Here is a 14991-nt window from a genome sequence, read left to right as displayed (position 1 = left end):
GGGATTTGTTTTTAAGCATACAAGATTAGAACACTCTTGAGGGATGAAAAATCTGTGCCAAGGCCTGCCTTCCAGGAGCTCACCCCACAGGGAGTTGTGGGGCCCAGGGTCTGAGCTGAGACTCCCGGGGAGGCTGTGCAGGGGCGGGGCTGCCCTCAGGTTCAGAGCGGCCTGGCCAGTGCACACGCTGGCCTTGAGGGCGCTGAGCCTGCCGGCCTTGGGCGCCTGCCCTGTGGCTGAGTGAGGGGTCGTTGTCAGCCGCTAGTGCTGTCTCTCATTGGCATTAAAGCGCTCCTGGTGTTTTCTCCATCTAATACTTGTGATCTGTGTTGGCCGGTCCAGTTGCCACTTTAACTTCCGAAGAGGAGAGCGATCCTCCAACCTACAAGGATGCCTTCCCCCCACTGCCCGAGAAAGCAGCCTGCCTGGAAAATGCCCAGGAGCCTGCTGGCGCCTGGAGTAACAAGATCCGGCCCATCAAGGCTTCCGTCATCACTCAGGTAGATGCTCTATCCCGCTTCACCTGCTGCTCCAAGTAGGAAGCCATAGCAGCTGAGGGGAAGCAGTTTGGTTGGTTTTGGTTTTGGCCAAGAGGCTTGCAGCTTCCTCATTCCCTGACCAGGGTTGAACCTGGGCCTTTGGCAGTGAAAGCAGAGAAGCCTGACCGCTGGACCACCAGAGAGATCCTGAGAGGGTTCTTGAACATCAAATATGAGATTGCTTTGGGTGTGAAAAGGGGCCTCTGGGTTCAGTCAGTCTCCCCCAGCCCTGCGCCCAGCCCGGGACGTGGGTCAGAACATGTCCTCCTGCGGAGCCTGTGCCGTCTTCTCGTCCCACCCCAGGGTGGGCGGGGGCCCGCGCCCGCTGTCCCCGCTGCTCCCCCACTGCACATGCCCCTCCTCCACTTGGCGCTCCCCGACGTGGCCGGCCAGGCCCTCCCTGTCGCCCACGCTCCTCGCCTGCCCACCTCCCAGTTCACTGCCTCCGCTGACCTTGCCCCCTGCTGCGTGATGTCCCCTGTCTTTATTTGTACTTGGGGTGGGGGGTTTCCACTTCACTAAGACAGCAGCCCCCCACCCTTGGGCACTTCCTGCTGGTCTCTTAACTGTCCTCTTAGACCTTGGAGCAGTAAGGAGGGGTTACAGTGACTAAGCAGACCCGTGCTCTTTACTCCATATATGTGGTTCCTAGACACTTTTTCTGTCCCCTCTTAACCTTCCCTCTTTGACCTTTTCTGAGCAGGTGTTCCATGTACCGCTGGAGGAGAGGAAATACAAGGACATGAACCAGTTTGGAGAAGGTGAACAAGCAAAAATCTGCCTTGAGATCATGCAGAGAACTGGCGCTCACCTGGAGCTGTCTCTCGCCAAAGACCAGGGCCTCTCCATCATGGTTTCAGGGAAGCTGGACGCTGTTATGAAAGCCCGGAAAGACATTGTGGCCCGACTACAGACTCAGGTGCGTGCTCCCGGCCGGCTTCCCCAGAAGGGCATCTGGCCTGTGGATACGGCTCCGACCCATCATACTCTCTCCCCCGCTGGGCAGGGCTGGAGGGGTTGGGGTAGGACAGCAGCATTCGGAGCCTCCTGACTCTGCTGGTGGAAAAGCAGTGGCTCGCTCGGGCCCAGGACGCCACCGGCGCACTGTGCAGGTGCAGGAGCCAACAGCTAAAGGCCAGACGGGGGGTGAGGACACGCGTGTGTAGATGAGCCAGGTGAGCCAGTTCTGGCTCCGAGGGCCAGCAAATACGTGTGCTGCTTAAACACACACTCCCCACCCCGGGCTTGGGAGATCACCAGTGCCGTAGTCCTTGGCCATCTGATACCAGAACTTTAATTGATTGGAGAACTGTTGTCATAAAGAAGTAACTCAGTGATTGATGAGTTTTTCCCTTAACACTGAGGTGAATGCAGAGAATGTGTATTACAGTGTATGATGGCACTTTGGGTGGGCTCAGTTAGAAATGAGGGTTCTTCCTACCTGTTGCTGAGTCTCTTGAGCTTTGGGGGAGCTGGTCTCAGTGTAGGGGTTCAGAGATGGGAGGCTGATGCATGGGGGGCTTAGTGGGGGCGCTGCGCTATGGGACCCCGGGCTCTCACACTCAAAGCTGAAAGGCACCTTCAGGGAGTCTGTCAGCTGTTCAGTGTAGGGAGTGGAAAATGTGTCTGCGTTGCTGCACGTCGTGGCTGGTGCCGGCGGCTCTGCTGGCTGGGGAGTGTTGAGGTGGGTTTTGATTGAGCATCTGAGGTGTTCCTCCCGCTCTGCTCCCTCCCACCCCCTACTTTTACTTTACAGCAGATCTTCTGTGTAGGCTCCCTCTCTTCTTGTGTTTCACTGAATATAACACATGTCGTTAACTCACTTCTAAAAGTTGATGGTAGTTTCCTGATGTCCCCACGTCAGCCCTGGCGGTGCAAGCGCTTCCCGCTTCCCGCTTCATCTCAGACGCTCCTTCCCCGCTGGGTTTTTCCTCCGTGTCCAGCTGAGGCTGCCCGCGTGCTCATACCTCAGCAGGCCCTCCTCACCTCTTCTTCGTGCCGCTGGTTTGTTTTGGGGGGCCGCACAGATGTTGTTCCACTGCCCCCCGTTTTTCCTGTGCAGTGGGGGAAGATCTGGGGGCTTGGCTGCTTCCGTGTGCACCCTGTACGGCGAGAAAGTGCGTGGGTGGTGCCTCTGTGCCCCTGCCAGTCCTCAGATGGCCTGGCGTCCTCTCGTCTAGTCGTTCTGCCAGCCTTGCTCATTGCTGCCCAGCTTCACGCAGCTCAGAGACCTTGGATCCCAAATCGTTAGGACAGGACTTTGAGTGGGACAGGCACGACCTGTCGTTGGTCCTGTTCCCCTTGGTCTTAGACCACCGTGGCGCCCCGGCGTCAGCACCGGTGGCCTGTGCGTCTTTGTGGCGTCATGGTGAACCTCTGGTGTGTTGATTAGCTGTGTTTTCTGCAGGACTTGCCTCGTCTCTGACCTGTGGGAACTCCTTCAATGGGCACCCTGCCGCTTTCTGACGTATCCATTCATCTGAACCACTTCCTTATTTCTAACCCAGAAAGATGTGTGACCCGATCTTCACTGCCGCTCCCACAGGCCTGAATATCCCAGAGCCCTGGAGCTTCACAATGGGAAGCTGCAGGAGCTCAAACTCAAGTGTCTATTTAAGATGGAAGATGTTTGGGCCTTGAGATCACTGGAGTAATTCTCTATCAAGGTCATGCTATCATCTTGATACATAGGTTGTGCTTTTATCTTGATACATAGTTAGGTTCATTTGTTTTTAGTTTATTTTCATTTTTTAAGCGTGTATGCTCAGTTGTGCCTGACTCTCTGGCCTCATGGATTGTAGCCAGCCAGGCTCCTCTGTCCATGGGATTCTCCAGGCAAGAGTCCTGGAGTGGGCTGCTGTTTGCTACTCCAGGGGATCGCCCAACCCAAGGATTGAATTCACGTCTCCTGGGTCTTCTGCATTGGCGGGCAGATTTTTTTTTCTTTACCCATTGAGCCACCTGGGAAGCTTTCAGTTTTTTCTAAAGTACTTAAACCTGTGATTGCCAGGTCAGCACCGTATAAGGCCCTCTGGCCCTGTTCTCCCTGCTGGGTGGCCATGCTTGGTCTTTGCAGGTGTGTCCTTCCACTGAGGCAGGAGGCCGCTTCCCAGTGCAACGGGTCCGTGGCGCTCACAGCGGCGGGCCGTGGCTCCTGCCCCCAGACTGCTGCCGGGCCCGGGTGTGCTGGGGCGCGCGCGGGCGCGTGCGGGCGTGTGGCGCTGGGTCCCAGTCAAGCACTGCGTGCACGTGCGGTTTGCTGTTTTGCCCAGCGTATCTCGGGGGCGCTTTCCCCGCAGTGAGAGGCCAGTGCAGAGGGCACCTGCATCTGGACTTTGCTGAGGAAGCCAGACGCCCCCCCCTCGGCGCTGTGTGCGCGTCCTCTGTTGGCCTCCCCACAGCCTTGCCAGGGCCGCCCGGTGCTCCGGCTTTGGGCGCTGAAGGGAGGCTGCGAGTGCTCTTAGTTCCCCTTTTCTCTGTGCGCGGTCTGTCCTCGTCCCCCTGCCGTCAAGTTCGAGTTGTCCGTCTGGCCGGGCGTGCTCCGGAAGCCCTTCATCAGGAATGTGTGTTACCAGTGGTGTCCTGTTTGCCGTCTGTGTTTTGATCTTGGTATGTTTTGCTGTGTGAGTTTCATTCTTATGTGGTCAAATGCATTATGTTTTTTTTTTTTTTTAGTTGTTGCTAGGAAGGTTTCCCGGAGACGGCAATGGCACCCCACTCCAGTACTCTTGCCTGGAAAATCCCACAGACGGAGGAGCCTGGTGGGCTGCAGTCCATGGGGTCGCTACAAGTCGGACATGACTAAGCAACTTCACTTTCACTTTTCACTTTCATGCATTGGAGAAGGAAATGGCAAACCACTCCAGTGTTCTTGCCTGGAGAATCCCAGGGACAGGGAAGCCTGGTGGGCTGCCGTCTGTGGGGTCGCAGAGTCGGACACGACTGAAGCGACTTAGCAGAAGCAGGAAGGTTTCCTTTTACTTTAGGGTTGTAAGGAAGTTTATCCTTATTTTTTAGATGATTATAAAGACGTTGCTATGTTTCCTTTCCTGATCTGTCTGGAATTTGTGTGGATTAACAGCTCTCCCACAGTGGCAGGTCTCATCGCGCCCTGCGCTTCCGCGCTGCCCTGGGCCTGTCCCTGGATCTTGCGCTGGCCAGTCTCTCCGTGCGCTGGCGGTGTTTGCGTTAAGTGTTGGTGGTCGTAGACGGCAGCGTTGGGGGCAGCTACTGGGTGCTTCCAGGATGTCCTGTCCTTTCTGTCCCCTTCTGTTCTGCCCTGCGAGCGTGCCCATCAGCTCTCTGCTCCAAGCGGCGCTAGACTCCCCAGGGCTGTGCCCTGACCTGGAGGGCACGCATCCCGCCGCCTCTGTTCTATGTCGGCCGCTGAGACGAGTGGTCTTCCTGTCGGGTCTTCTAACCACGTATTGTCAGTGTGAGTTAGAGCTATTTTTCTTCCTGTCCCAGCCAGTCAGGTGAGGTCGTGGTTCCTTCCGCTTTCCCTCGTGTGCAGTCTTGCACCTCTTCCTGTCCAGCCTGCATCTGCTCCGCTTTCTCATGTCTCCTTTCGAGGGAAACATTGGGCAGAGGGCGGGCGTGCAGGGCCTTGACACACGTCTCCCCCAAGCACAGCTTCAGGGTTGAGCGTGCGTGTGTGCTTTGTGTTAAAAATAGATATTCTTTGGTTTCTGTTTTTATGCAAATTTTTGTCACGGAAGGATTTAAATTTTACAGAGTTGATTGTTTGGTTTTTCTCTTCTTAGATCTAGAAACACAATGAATTATATAAATTGATTTCCTAATATTGAGCCGTTTTTAGAATAAACCTCATTTGCTCACTACCTTCTGTGCCATTTGCGAAGTGAGTATCTTGTTATTGCCTGTGATAGAGTCTGATGCTCCTTTTGCGAGTGCTGCACACTCTGCTCTGAGATGCAGTCCCTGGAGGAGCAGGAAGGCTGGCTGCTCTGGGGTTTCCTGCTGCTCTAGTGTCGGGAACCCTACACCGTGCTTTTCCTTCTTTCTTTTTCACAGTCCTCTTGATTGATGACTGCTTTCAGTATAGATTGGGAAAGAGTGGCCACCTCTGTCTCTTCCCAGAGTTTCCCTTGACCTCAGAAAGCTGCTAAACTTCTGGCAGTTTGAGGATTTCGATTATTTTCGTTTTCTTTCCCCACATGAGTTGTCTGTTTTAACCGGTTGTGAGAGAGAGGGAGGAAGAGTTTATAACTACATGCAGGGCTCACGTCTGACAGAAAGAGCGTCCTGCTGCAGAAACAGCAGCTAACCTGGTTAGTCAGCATGTGCCTGCTCTCCGGCCGCGTCCTGCCTGGCGTGTGGCGCCACTGTGACGGGAACAGGCTCGGGGCTGGGCCGGGTAGAGAATCAACAGCTGAAGCTGGGAGGCCGGTTGTGTTCACACTCCCTGGGGCCCGCTGCCCAGAGGCGACACTTCAGCTGAGCCTGTTCTCAAGCAGGGCCTGGGGCCGGGGAGGCGGGAGGTGGTGGGACGGGCATCCCTACACGGGAGAGTGCCGTGGAAAAGCGGCTTTTCCGGAGCCTCCAAGTGTTTTCTTCCTTTGGTCCTTTTCCTGCCGTAGGCTTCAGCAACCGTTGCCATTCCCAAAGAGCATCATCGCTTTGTAATTGGCAAAAATGGAGAGAAACTGCAAGACTTGGAGCTAAAAACTGCAACCAAGATCCAGATCCCGCGCCCGGATGATGCCAGCAATCAGATCAGGATCACGGGCACCAAGGAGGGCATCGAGAAAGCACGCCACGAGGTGCTGCTCATCTCCGCGGAGCAGGTGAGGCCGGCCTGTGCGTGCGCTGCACGTGTATCAGTGTGGGTGTGATCCCAGCGACCCCTCGCCGGGTGCTCACTCCTGCCCTTCCCGCCTGTGTGTGAGCAGTCCGTGTTATCAGTGTGGGTGTGATCCCAGTGACCGCTAGCCGTGTGCTCACGCCTGCCCTTCCCTCCTGCATGTGTGGTGTGTGTGTATCACGGTGTGGGCATGATCCCAGTGACCCCTAGCTGGGTGCTCACGCCTGCCCTTCCCGCCTGTGCGTGTTAGAGAGAGACCCCACCCCCCCAACTCCCAGGCGGGCCCTCATGTCTGCCCCTCCCACCCAGGACAAGCGTGCTGTGGAGCGGCTCGAGGTGGAGAAGGCCTTCCACCCCTTCATCGCGGGGCCTTACAACCGGCTGGTGAGCGAGATCATGCAGGAGACGGGGACACGCATCAACATCCCGCCGCCCAGCGTCAGCCGCACCGAGATCGTCTTCACGGGCGAGAAGGAGCAGCTGGCTCAGGCCGTGGCTCGCGTCAAGAAGATTTACGAGGAGAAGGTAGCCGGCCGGGCAGGGAGAGACCAGCCCCGCCCTGTCCGTGGCCGTTTCGAGATGCCCCGCTTCCCAGGGGCGAGCTCCGCCTGTGCTCCCCTGCTCTGCGTGCGGCGGGCACCCTGCCCCCAGCTGACTGGGCCTCTGAGGGAGCAGGGAGCCTGGGACGGTAGGCTCTGGGGTCTGAAACTGGCTCCTTGCTTTGGAAAGAGGACGTGGCCTATTGGTCTCTGCCTGGTTGCTGTGGTTAGTCAGCTTGACGTAAACTCTGCAGCCACCTTCCCGAGGCGAGGACCCGGGCGGTGACGAGCAGCTCCCGGGGCTGGGCTGGCGCCACCCTCGCACAGGGCTCAGTCGCTGCACTCGGGGCCCTGTGTCCTGTCCACTGCACTGACACCCTTGTGCACACTGCTCCTCCTCAGAAAAAGAAGACCACGACCATCGCGGTGGAGGTGAAGAAGTCCCAGCACAAGTACGTCATCGGTCCAAAGGGCAACTCCCTGCAGGAGATCCTGGAGAGAACCGGGGTCTCCGTGGAGATCCCGCCCTCGGACAGCGCCTCCGAGACGGTGATACTGAGAGGCGAGCCCGAGAAGCTGGGGCAGGCGCTGACTGAAGTCTACGCCAAGGTGACCTCCCGGGGGTCAGAGGACCAGGGCGGGAAGGGGGCGCTCACCCTGGCAAGCCCCCCGGCCTGGTGCGCATGGGAGCAGACTCCGCAGACTCATGGCTTTGTTTCCTGGTTCCCTAGGCCAACAGTTTCACCGTCTCCTCCGTCTCTGCTCCCTCCTGGCTCCACCGTTTCATCATCGGCAAGAAAGGGCAGAACCTGGCCAAAATCACTCAGCAGATGCCAAAGGTGAGGGGGGCTGGTCTCTGCTGTGCCAGGTGGATGGGGTTGTCCCCTCTCCGGCACTCGTTTTGTCCTGGGGGTGCCTCTGAAGACCACTGGCGGGTTTTAGAGATGAGCTGTTGTGTGATTGTCAGCTGGTCCACGGTCAGCAGGGAGAACACAACACATTTTTTTCAAATATCCATGTTCCTTTGGGAGAGTGTCTCAAGAAGCATCTCATTTAGCTGTGACAGTGTTGTGATTTGTGAGTAGTTACGTCTGAGAAGCCTGTGGCGCAGAGCAGGTGCTTGGGCTGTGGAGGGGGCGGAGGAGGCCCCTCCGTCCCCCAGTCCCAGTGCTCAGAGGGGGCCTCTCCATCCCCCAGTGCCCGGGGAGGCTCCTCTTCCCCCAGTCCTAGTGCCCAGGGAGGCCCCTCTGTCCCCCAGTACCCGGGGAGGCCCCTTCTCCCCCAGTCCCCAGTGCTCGGGAAGGCCCCTCCTCCCCCAGTCCCAGTGTCCAGGGAGGCCCCTCCTTTCGCAGTGCCCGGGGAAGCCGCTCAGTGCTCCAGTCCCAGTGCTCCGGGGGCTGCAGTAGGTCTAATGACCCTGGCAGGGACCCTGTGCGTGGTGTCTCGTTCCTGTCTTGCTCAGAGCCCTGGTCCCCGCGGGCCAGGGGGCGCGGGTGGGGTGCTTGAGCAGTGCGGTGTTGGGGTGCTTCTGCAGTGGTTCTGGTGGCACGCAGGGGGCCTCACTGTTGGTACAGGGTGGTTCCTGCCAAAGCCACGGTGGTCCCCACACCCCCCCTCACCTGTTCTGGAGCCTGTGGGTGGGCCATGGACCCCGAGGGCAGCCTGGGCTCCGGAGGGGCTGCTGCGCCGCGCTGTCCTCACAGCTGGACGCGTGTTGGTGCGGCAGGTCCACATCGAGTTCACGGAGGGCGAGGACAGGATCACACTGGAAGGCCCCACGGAGGATGTCAGCGTGGCCCAGGAGCAGATCGAGGCCATGGTCAAGGACCTGGTAAGGGATCCCCAGCCGCACCCCGAGCGCCAGCCGAGCAGGCACAGCCATCAAGGCCTCGGGGGGCTGGGGAAGGCCCAGAGTTCAGGACGGCCCAGGGAGAGGGCCCGCGCCCAGAAGGAGGGTCTGTCGGGGGCCCTGCAGCTGAGGGAGCAGGGCAGTGGCAGCCACTGGCCTCCAGACTTCGGTCATGGCGGCCTGCCTATCTGTGGGGAGATCTGGGCGCGTGTCATGGACTCGTCTCCACAGCCTTGCTCTGTGCCCCCCCCGCAGATTAACCGGATGGATTACGTGGAGATCAACATCGACCACAAGTTCCACAGACACCTCATTGGGAAGAGCGGAGCCAACAGTGAGTGAGGGGGCGTTCCAGGTCGCCAGGGGGTCCCGTGCAGAGCCTTGGACAGGGCCCCCCCGAGGCTAGCGCTGAAGGTGCCCGGGGCCGTGTGCTCACGTTGAGCCAGACCTGCAGGGCTGGGCTCTGCCCGCCAGAGCCCTCACAGGCGCCACTTGACCACACGCCTGCTGGGCGGGCGGCCTCAGCTGAGGACCGAGCCCTGAGCGGGCCAGCAGGGAGCCGCAGAGAGCACGGTCTGCCCGCGTCCACGGGTGTTGGGCATGGTTCAAAACCCACGCCTCCCCTCAGTGTGACTGCGCGGCCCCACGGTGCTCTCCAGCCCTGAGCAGCCTGCCCCTGGCTGTGGCCCCTGCTGCAGGTGAAGGGGGGGCACCCCATGAACCTGCCCTCCTGAACTCTGCCCTGTGTGGACCTGGCTTGCTCAGAGTCCGCAGGGGCGAGTCGCTGCTGCCCGGCCCATGCGGTCACCTTCACAGAAGGTGCGGGCAGGTCCTGACTCCCACTCCTGGTTTCTGTTCCCAGAAGGACAGGCCACTGCGGTGTCTGCCCTGCTTTCTCCTGGTTCACTTGCTCGCCTTGATTTTACTTCATGTAAACTCTGCTGCTTGTCTGCTGTGTTCTTGGTCCTTGTCCTGCGAGGACCAGCCTAGAGCAGCCCCGCCCCACAGAGACCGCCCCGAGCGGGCAGCTCCCAGCGGTGTCTGCGTGTGCACAGCCCCTCCTTGGCGCCCCTCTGAGGAGCTTGGTTCCCCTTGACTATCCAGTGTGCAGAACGCTGACCCCGTTTCCTGGTGGGCGAGCCTGGGCCTCTGTTGACCGGGTGACAGGAGGGCTGAACAATCCACTGGTTTTGCAGACAGTGAGGGCTGAAGTCTGTCTAGACAGCGTGGCCCCCATGGGGCTCCATGGGGATCAGTGGGGGTGCTCTTATCTTCAGGTACTGTGGACTCCTCTGGGTTTCATGGCTTGTTTTTTACTGTGTCTTTTTGAGAGTAATTATTTCTAAGCTAGAGCATGAGCTGCCACAGTGGTCTCTGTCCACATTAGCAACGCCCCAGCCACGCCCAGCCCAGCATGCTTGGGTGCTGGGCGGCCCTCGCCCTGGGCGTGGAGCGCTCTCAGGGAGGCAGCAGCGTGTGGTCCCTGTGGGTGGTGGCCAGCCGGGGCTCCTCGTGGGGCGCGGGACGGCCTCCAGCCCTTGTGCCTGTGGATGGTGGCTTGGGTCGGGGCAGGGTGGCTCCGCGCCCAGCGGTGTCTGCCATGTCCCCAGTAAACAGGATCAAGGACCAGTGCAAGGTGTCCGTGCGCATCCCTCCCGACAGCGAGAAGAGCAGCCTGATCCGCATCGAGGGCGACCCGCAGGGCGTGCGGCAGGCCAAGCGGGAGCTGCTGGAGCTCGCCTCCCGCATGGTAAGCCCGGCCGGCCTGCGCTGCGCCCCTGTGGCAGGTCCATGGCCTTCCCTGATGCAGTGCCCAACGGCAGGGGTGTGTTGGCACCCCAGTGGTTCCCACGTGCTGCTGCTGTTGAGGCTCACGGCCTGCGTTGTCTGCACAGCAGGCAGGGGAGAACGTCTCTCCCCTCCCCCAGACCAAGCTGTGGCCTCCACGCGGGAGCAGACAGGTGTCTCGTGCTCTACATGTCTGATCCGGAACCCCGGTGTTGTGGACGGGCTGCTTGGCTGGTGGCGTGTCCCCATGTCCCAGCTCTGCTCGCTCCTCTGTGCAGTGTTTCCCCTGACGGGGGAGCCGGCCCCTAGAGGAGGCTGTGGGCCGCGGGGCTTGCAGCCTCTCCCATGCTTGTCCATGCACGGGAACATCTGAGCCACTCTCTGCAGGAGGCCCGGCTCCTGACCACAGGCAGACGCGCTGGATGAGTGCTGCAGGCTCGCTGCCGGGTAGAGGGCCCCGCTCAGCTTTGCGCTGTGCCTGGCTCCCGCAAGAGTGTGCGCTGTGGCCACTGGTGGAGACCACGGGGGCTCTGTGGGGCGCTCTGCCCGGGGCTGCACCTGGGCCCCTCAGTGTGCTCTCTCGTGTGTTTAGGAGAACGAGCGTACCAAGGACCTAATCATCGAGCAGAGATTTCATCGCACAATCATCGGGCAGAAGGGTGAACGGATCCGTGAAATTCGGGACAAATTCCCAGAGGTAAAGTGTCCCCAGCGGCACCCTTTACCACCGTCTAATCGGCAGTTGGAAAAGGGGCTCCGTATTGTGGGGTCCAGTCCTTGCTGATTATCGAACTTGACCTCCCGATCATTTGTTCTAGGTTATCATCAATTTTCCAGACCCAGCACAAAAAAGCGATATTGTTCAACTCAGAGGGCCCAAGAATGAGGTGGAGAAATGCACAAAATACATGCAGAAGATGGTGGCAGACCTGGTAAGGGGGCACTTCCGTCTTTTGTCGGAACAGCGTCTCGGGTGGTGTAGGGCGGGGGTCCCCCGAACCCGCTACAGGGAGCACGCTTGGGCACTGGGGCGGCCTGCCCTCAGCGTTCAGACCGGCAGAAAGGGTTGTGACCTCCGTGTCCGGTGGGGTCAGAGTTGGGGACCACCTTGCCGTGCAGGTTACTTTGTTTCCTGGGGGGTCCTCGGATACCTGGTGAGAGAAACTTTCCCACCCAGTAAGCAGAGGGGTCTGCTTAATTGCACGAGGCATCGTTGACTGATTGGTCGTTTTTCTGAAAACTTCGGCTGTGAGGAAGTGGTTTGGAAAGTGCCGAGGGGGCGGGCGGCCAGTGCCCGGGGGCTCCCGGCGGTTTTCTGGGGCTCAGCTTGACCCCCTCAGGAGGCACTGCCGGGTGGCGGGAAGTCCCGCAACCCTCCTGTGTGTGTGCCGTGCTCACACCTGGGCTGGAGTTGCGGCCTCTGGGCGTGTCCAGGCTGTGAGCCCTGGGTGTGAGGGCTCCATCCCCGGGCGTGGGGGCCTCTGACCGGGCCCTGCGGCAGCCAGACAGGCACACTGGTTAGTCAGTCGGCTGTGGGCTCAGTTACCTCCTGGCAGACCTCGGGGTCGGACAGGGAGGGCGTGGGCCTCGCCTGTCCGCGTCACAGGAGCCTGTCCTCAGGCCTTCAGGCCTGGGAGGGTCGCTTCACTCAACCTGTTGTGCCATCCTTGGTTTTTAAGGTGGAAAACAGCTACTCGATTTCTGTTCCGATCTTCAAGCAGTTCCACAAGAACATCATCGGGAAGGGAGGCGCAAACATTAAAAAGGTGACCGCAGGCGCGTCTGCCCACGCCTCGCCTCTGCCCGCCCTGCCCTGAGCCGTGCCCTGAGCTGGCCTAGGTTTTAATGTGGGACCAGGGGGGAGGTGGCGTCAGCTCCTCACAGGCTTCTCTCCTTGCAGATTCGGGAAGAAAGCAACACCAAAATCGACCTTCCAGCAGAGAACAGCAACTCGGAGACCATCGTCATCACTGGCAAGCGGGCCAACTGCGAGGCCGCCCGCAGCCGCATCCTGTCTATCCAGAAGGACCTGGTAAGGGGCGGGGGCGGGCAGGCCAGCAGCCTGCCGCCTGTCCCCGGCACTGGGAAGCCCACGCTTTCTTTCTCTTTGGGGGTTTTTTGAGAGAGTGAAAGGCAAGAAAAGGCCGGTGTAGAGAGTGCAGTTTGAGTTTTACCATGTGTCTGCTCCTCAGGGGTCCCCGCCACAGTACCCTTGGGGGTCCAGTGTGTGCGCCGTCCTTCTCCACACACCCCTGCCCCCCGCGCCCCGTTCTTTGGGCGACGCCCTGCCGCGTGCTGGGGGCTGCTGCTGTCTGCTGTCTCTGTGCCGTCCGTGTCGTTTCCTTTGGCCCCCTTTCGACCGGTGTTTCGTGGCTCCAGCCCCCGATTCGGGCCTGTGACTGGGTTTTCGTGGCTCTGTTTCCCCCTCTGGGCCTGTCTGTTTTCCTGTTTGATGTCAGTGGTTGCTCCAGGGGTTGGGGCATCTTCGGCTGACTCAGTGCTGCTTGGAATGCAGGGTGAGGGCCTGAGAACAATGGGTGCGCCACTGCTGTGCTGTCTGCACGCTGTAAGCCCCACATGCTTTCTTACCTTTTGTGTTTAAACGTCCAGTTATCTTTTAGAAGGGTCAAATAATAAGAAAAAGTCAGGACGCACGTACTTAGCACATAAACGTACCTCCTGCTCCAGCCGTTCACCACTTCCTTCTCCAGCCCACGCGGCTCCTGATCCTTCGCTGGCCCCACGGTCGGCCTTCCCAGAATGTCACACAGTTGGGATACCGTGTGGCCGTTTCCAGTTGACCTCTCTCGCTTGGTGATAGGATGGCTGTGTGGTGTGACAGCGTGCGTTTCTGTAAGAAGCAGCTTCTGCAGTGGCGGCACCTCCTGGCCTCCCCAGGCCGGGGGCCGCGTCCTGCCCTCTGCCCGCGTGTCTCCCGTGGGGCTTATGAGACAGCTGGTGCCGCCCTGCCGTCTGTGCTCTGCTGGCTTGTCTGCGATGACCCCAGTCTCCAGCAAGTTCTCGTGTGTCTTAGTGTCATCTCATCCGTGTTTCTTGGCTTGGAGTTTCTCAGACTTCTTGCATATGTGAGTTTAGAGTTGTCCTGAAATCTGGAAAGATTTGGGGACTTCCCTGGTGGTGCTAAGACTGCACTTCAAGTACAGAGGGAGCAGGGCCAGGCCCTGGTTGGGGCACTATAGATAAGATCCCACGTGCCGTGCAGGATGGCCAAAAAAGAAAACCCGACCAAAGAAACAATCCGTAGTATTTATGTCACTTTGCATGTGTCGTCCTCACCTCTGCAAGTTCAGCTTCGACCCTGTGTTTTTATGCCTGACACCATCAGCCTTGCCTTTGGCTTCTGGACCACATGCAGTCTCGTGGAAATACCTGTTCAGTGTCCTGGGCCACTGGCTCTGTCTCATTTCGGGTTGTTCTCCATTATTCATCCCCGTGATGGCTCATTTTTTTCTTATTTCTTTTCATGCCCAGTTTTTGTGTTTGTTCTGTTTTGTTTGTTTTTATGGGATGCCAGGTATTATGAAGTTTACTTTGGTGTGTAATAGGTATTTTCTGCATTCCTATAATGCATCTTCAAGCTTTGTTATTTCACAGCACTTTGCTCCTTTTGGGCTTGCTGTTTAGACTTGTCAGGTGGGGTCACAGTGCCGAGTCGAGAGCCAGTGGCTTCCCCAGTGCAGCCAGGCTCCCTGCACATCCCGCCATGAGCCTGCAGTGCTCCGGCTGCCCACCCCCTGCGCGTCCCGCTGTGAGCCTGCGGTGCTCCCTGGACAGTCAGCGCTGCGTCCTTGGTGTGGGACTTGGCCAGGAGCTGGGCCAGGTGCGGGCTGCTGGCTCTGCCTCCAGCATCTCGCCATGTGCCCGGCAGAGGAGGGCACAGTCCCGCCTTGACTCGGGGCGGGGTCCTGGCTTACAGGGCGCTGGGGCAGGCCGGTCCTGCGGCTCTGCCGCGGGCCTGCCCTTCTGGCCTCACAGGCTCCCTCATGTTGCGTGTGATTCCAGGCCAACATCGCCGAGGTGGAGGTGTCCATCCCCGCACGACTGCACAACTCACTCATCGGCACCAAGGGCCGCCTCATCCGCTCCATCATGGAGGAGTGTGGCGGGGTCCACATCCACTTCCCCGTGGAGGGCTCGGGCAGCGACACCGTGGTCATCAGGGGCCCATCCTCAGACGTGGAGAAGGCCCGGAAGCAGCTGCTGCACCTGGCAGAGGAGAAGGTGAGCGCCGCGTGCGGCGGTCTGCCCTCGTGTCCCGCTGGGGGCCTGCACAGCCTGTCTCTGCGGCAGGTGGGAGCACATCTGTGCACACGCGCGTGTCTCCTGAAGGGCCTCTCCAGGCCAGAGGCCTGCATGTTCAGTGGAGAAAACTTGCTGTGGGGCTCGTTATTTGGGGCTTTTCCCTCCTGAGTATGATATGCGTATAGGAAG

General features: G+C 59.3%; 1 protein-coding gene across 5 annotated transcripts in view; it reads left to right on the top strand.

Moving 5' to 3' along the window:
- Window positions 1-14991, top strand: part of HDLBP (high density lipoprotein binding protein) — a 58660-nt gene that overhangs the window by 35950 nt on the left and 7719 nt on the right. For all 5 annotated transcript variants that reach the window (XM_055586639.1, XM_055586641.1, XM_055586643.1 and 2 more), the window contains exons 4-17: window positions 343-500; window positions 1243-1458; window positions 6140-6346; window positions 6673-6888; window positions 7305-7511; window positions 7634-7741; window positions 8629-8733; window positions 9007-9085; window positions 10362-10501; window positions 11132-11236; window positions 11358-11471; window positions 12219-12305; window positions 12440-12571; window positions 14563-14781. In XM_055586639.1, coding sequence (XP_055442614.1) covers window positions 343-500; window positions 1243-1458; window positions 6140-6346; window positions 6673-6888; window positions 7305-7511; window positions 7634-7741; window positions 8629-8733; window positions 9007-9085; window positions 10362-10501; window positions 11132-11236; window positions 11358-11471; window positions 12219-12305; window positions 12440-12571; window positions 14563-14781 — 2093 coding nt within the window. The remainder of the gene's footprint in view (window positions 1-342; window positions 501-1242; window positions 1459-6139; window positions 6347-6672; window positions 6889-7304; window positions 7512-7633; window positions 7742-8628; window positions 8734-9006; window positions 9086-10361; window positions 10502-11131; window positions 11237-11357; window positions 11472-12218; window positions 12306-12439; window positions 12572-14562; window positions 14782-14991) is intronic.

Source organism: Bubalus kerabau, chromosome 6 (genome assembly GCF_029407905.1).
Source record: "Bubalus kerabau isolate K-KA32 ecotype Philippines breed swamp buffalo chromosome 6, PCC_UOA_SB_1v2, whole genome shotgun sequence".
In the NCBI taxonomy this organism is placed as follows: domain Eukaryota; kingdom Metazoa; phylum Chordata; class Mammalia; order Artiodactyla; family Bovidae; genus Bubalus; species Bubalus kerabau.
Note: the sequence above shows the minus strand (reverse complement) of the source record. Positions and strands in the feature narration are given on the sequence as shown.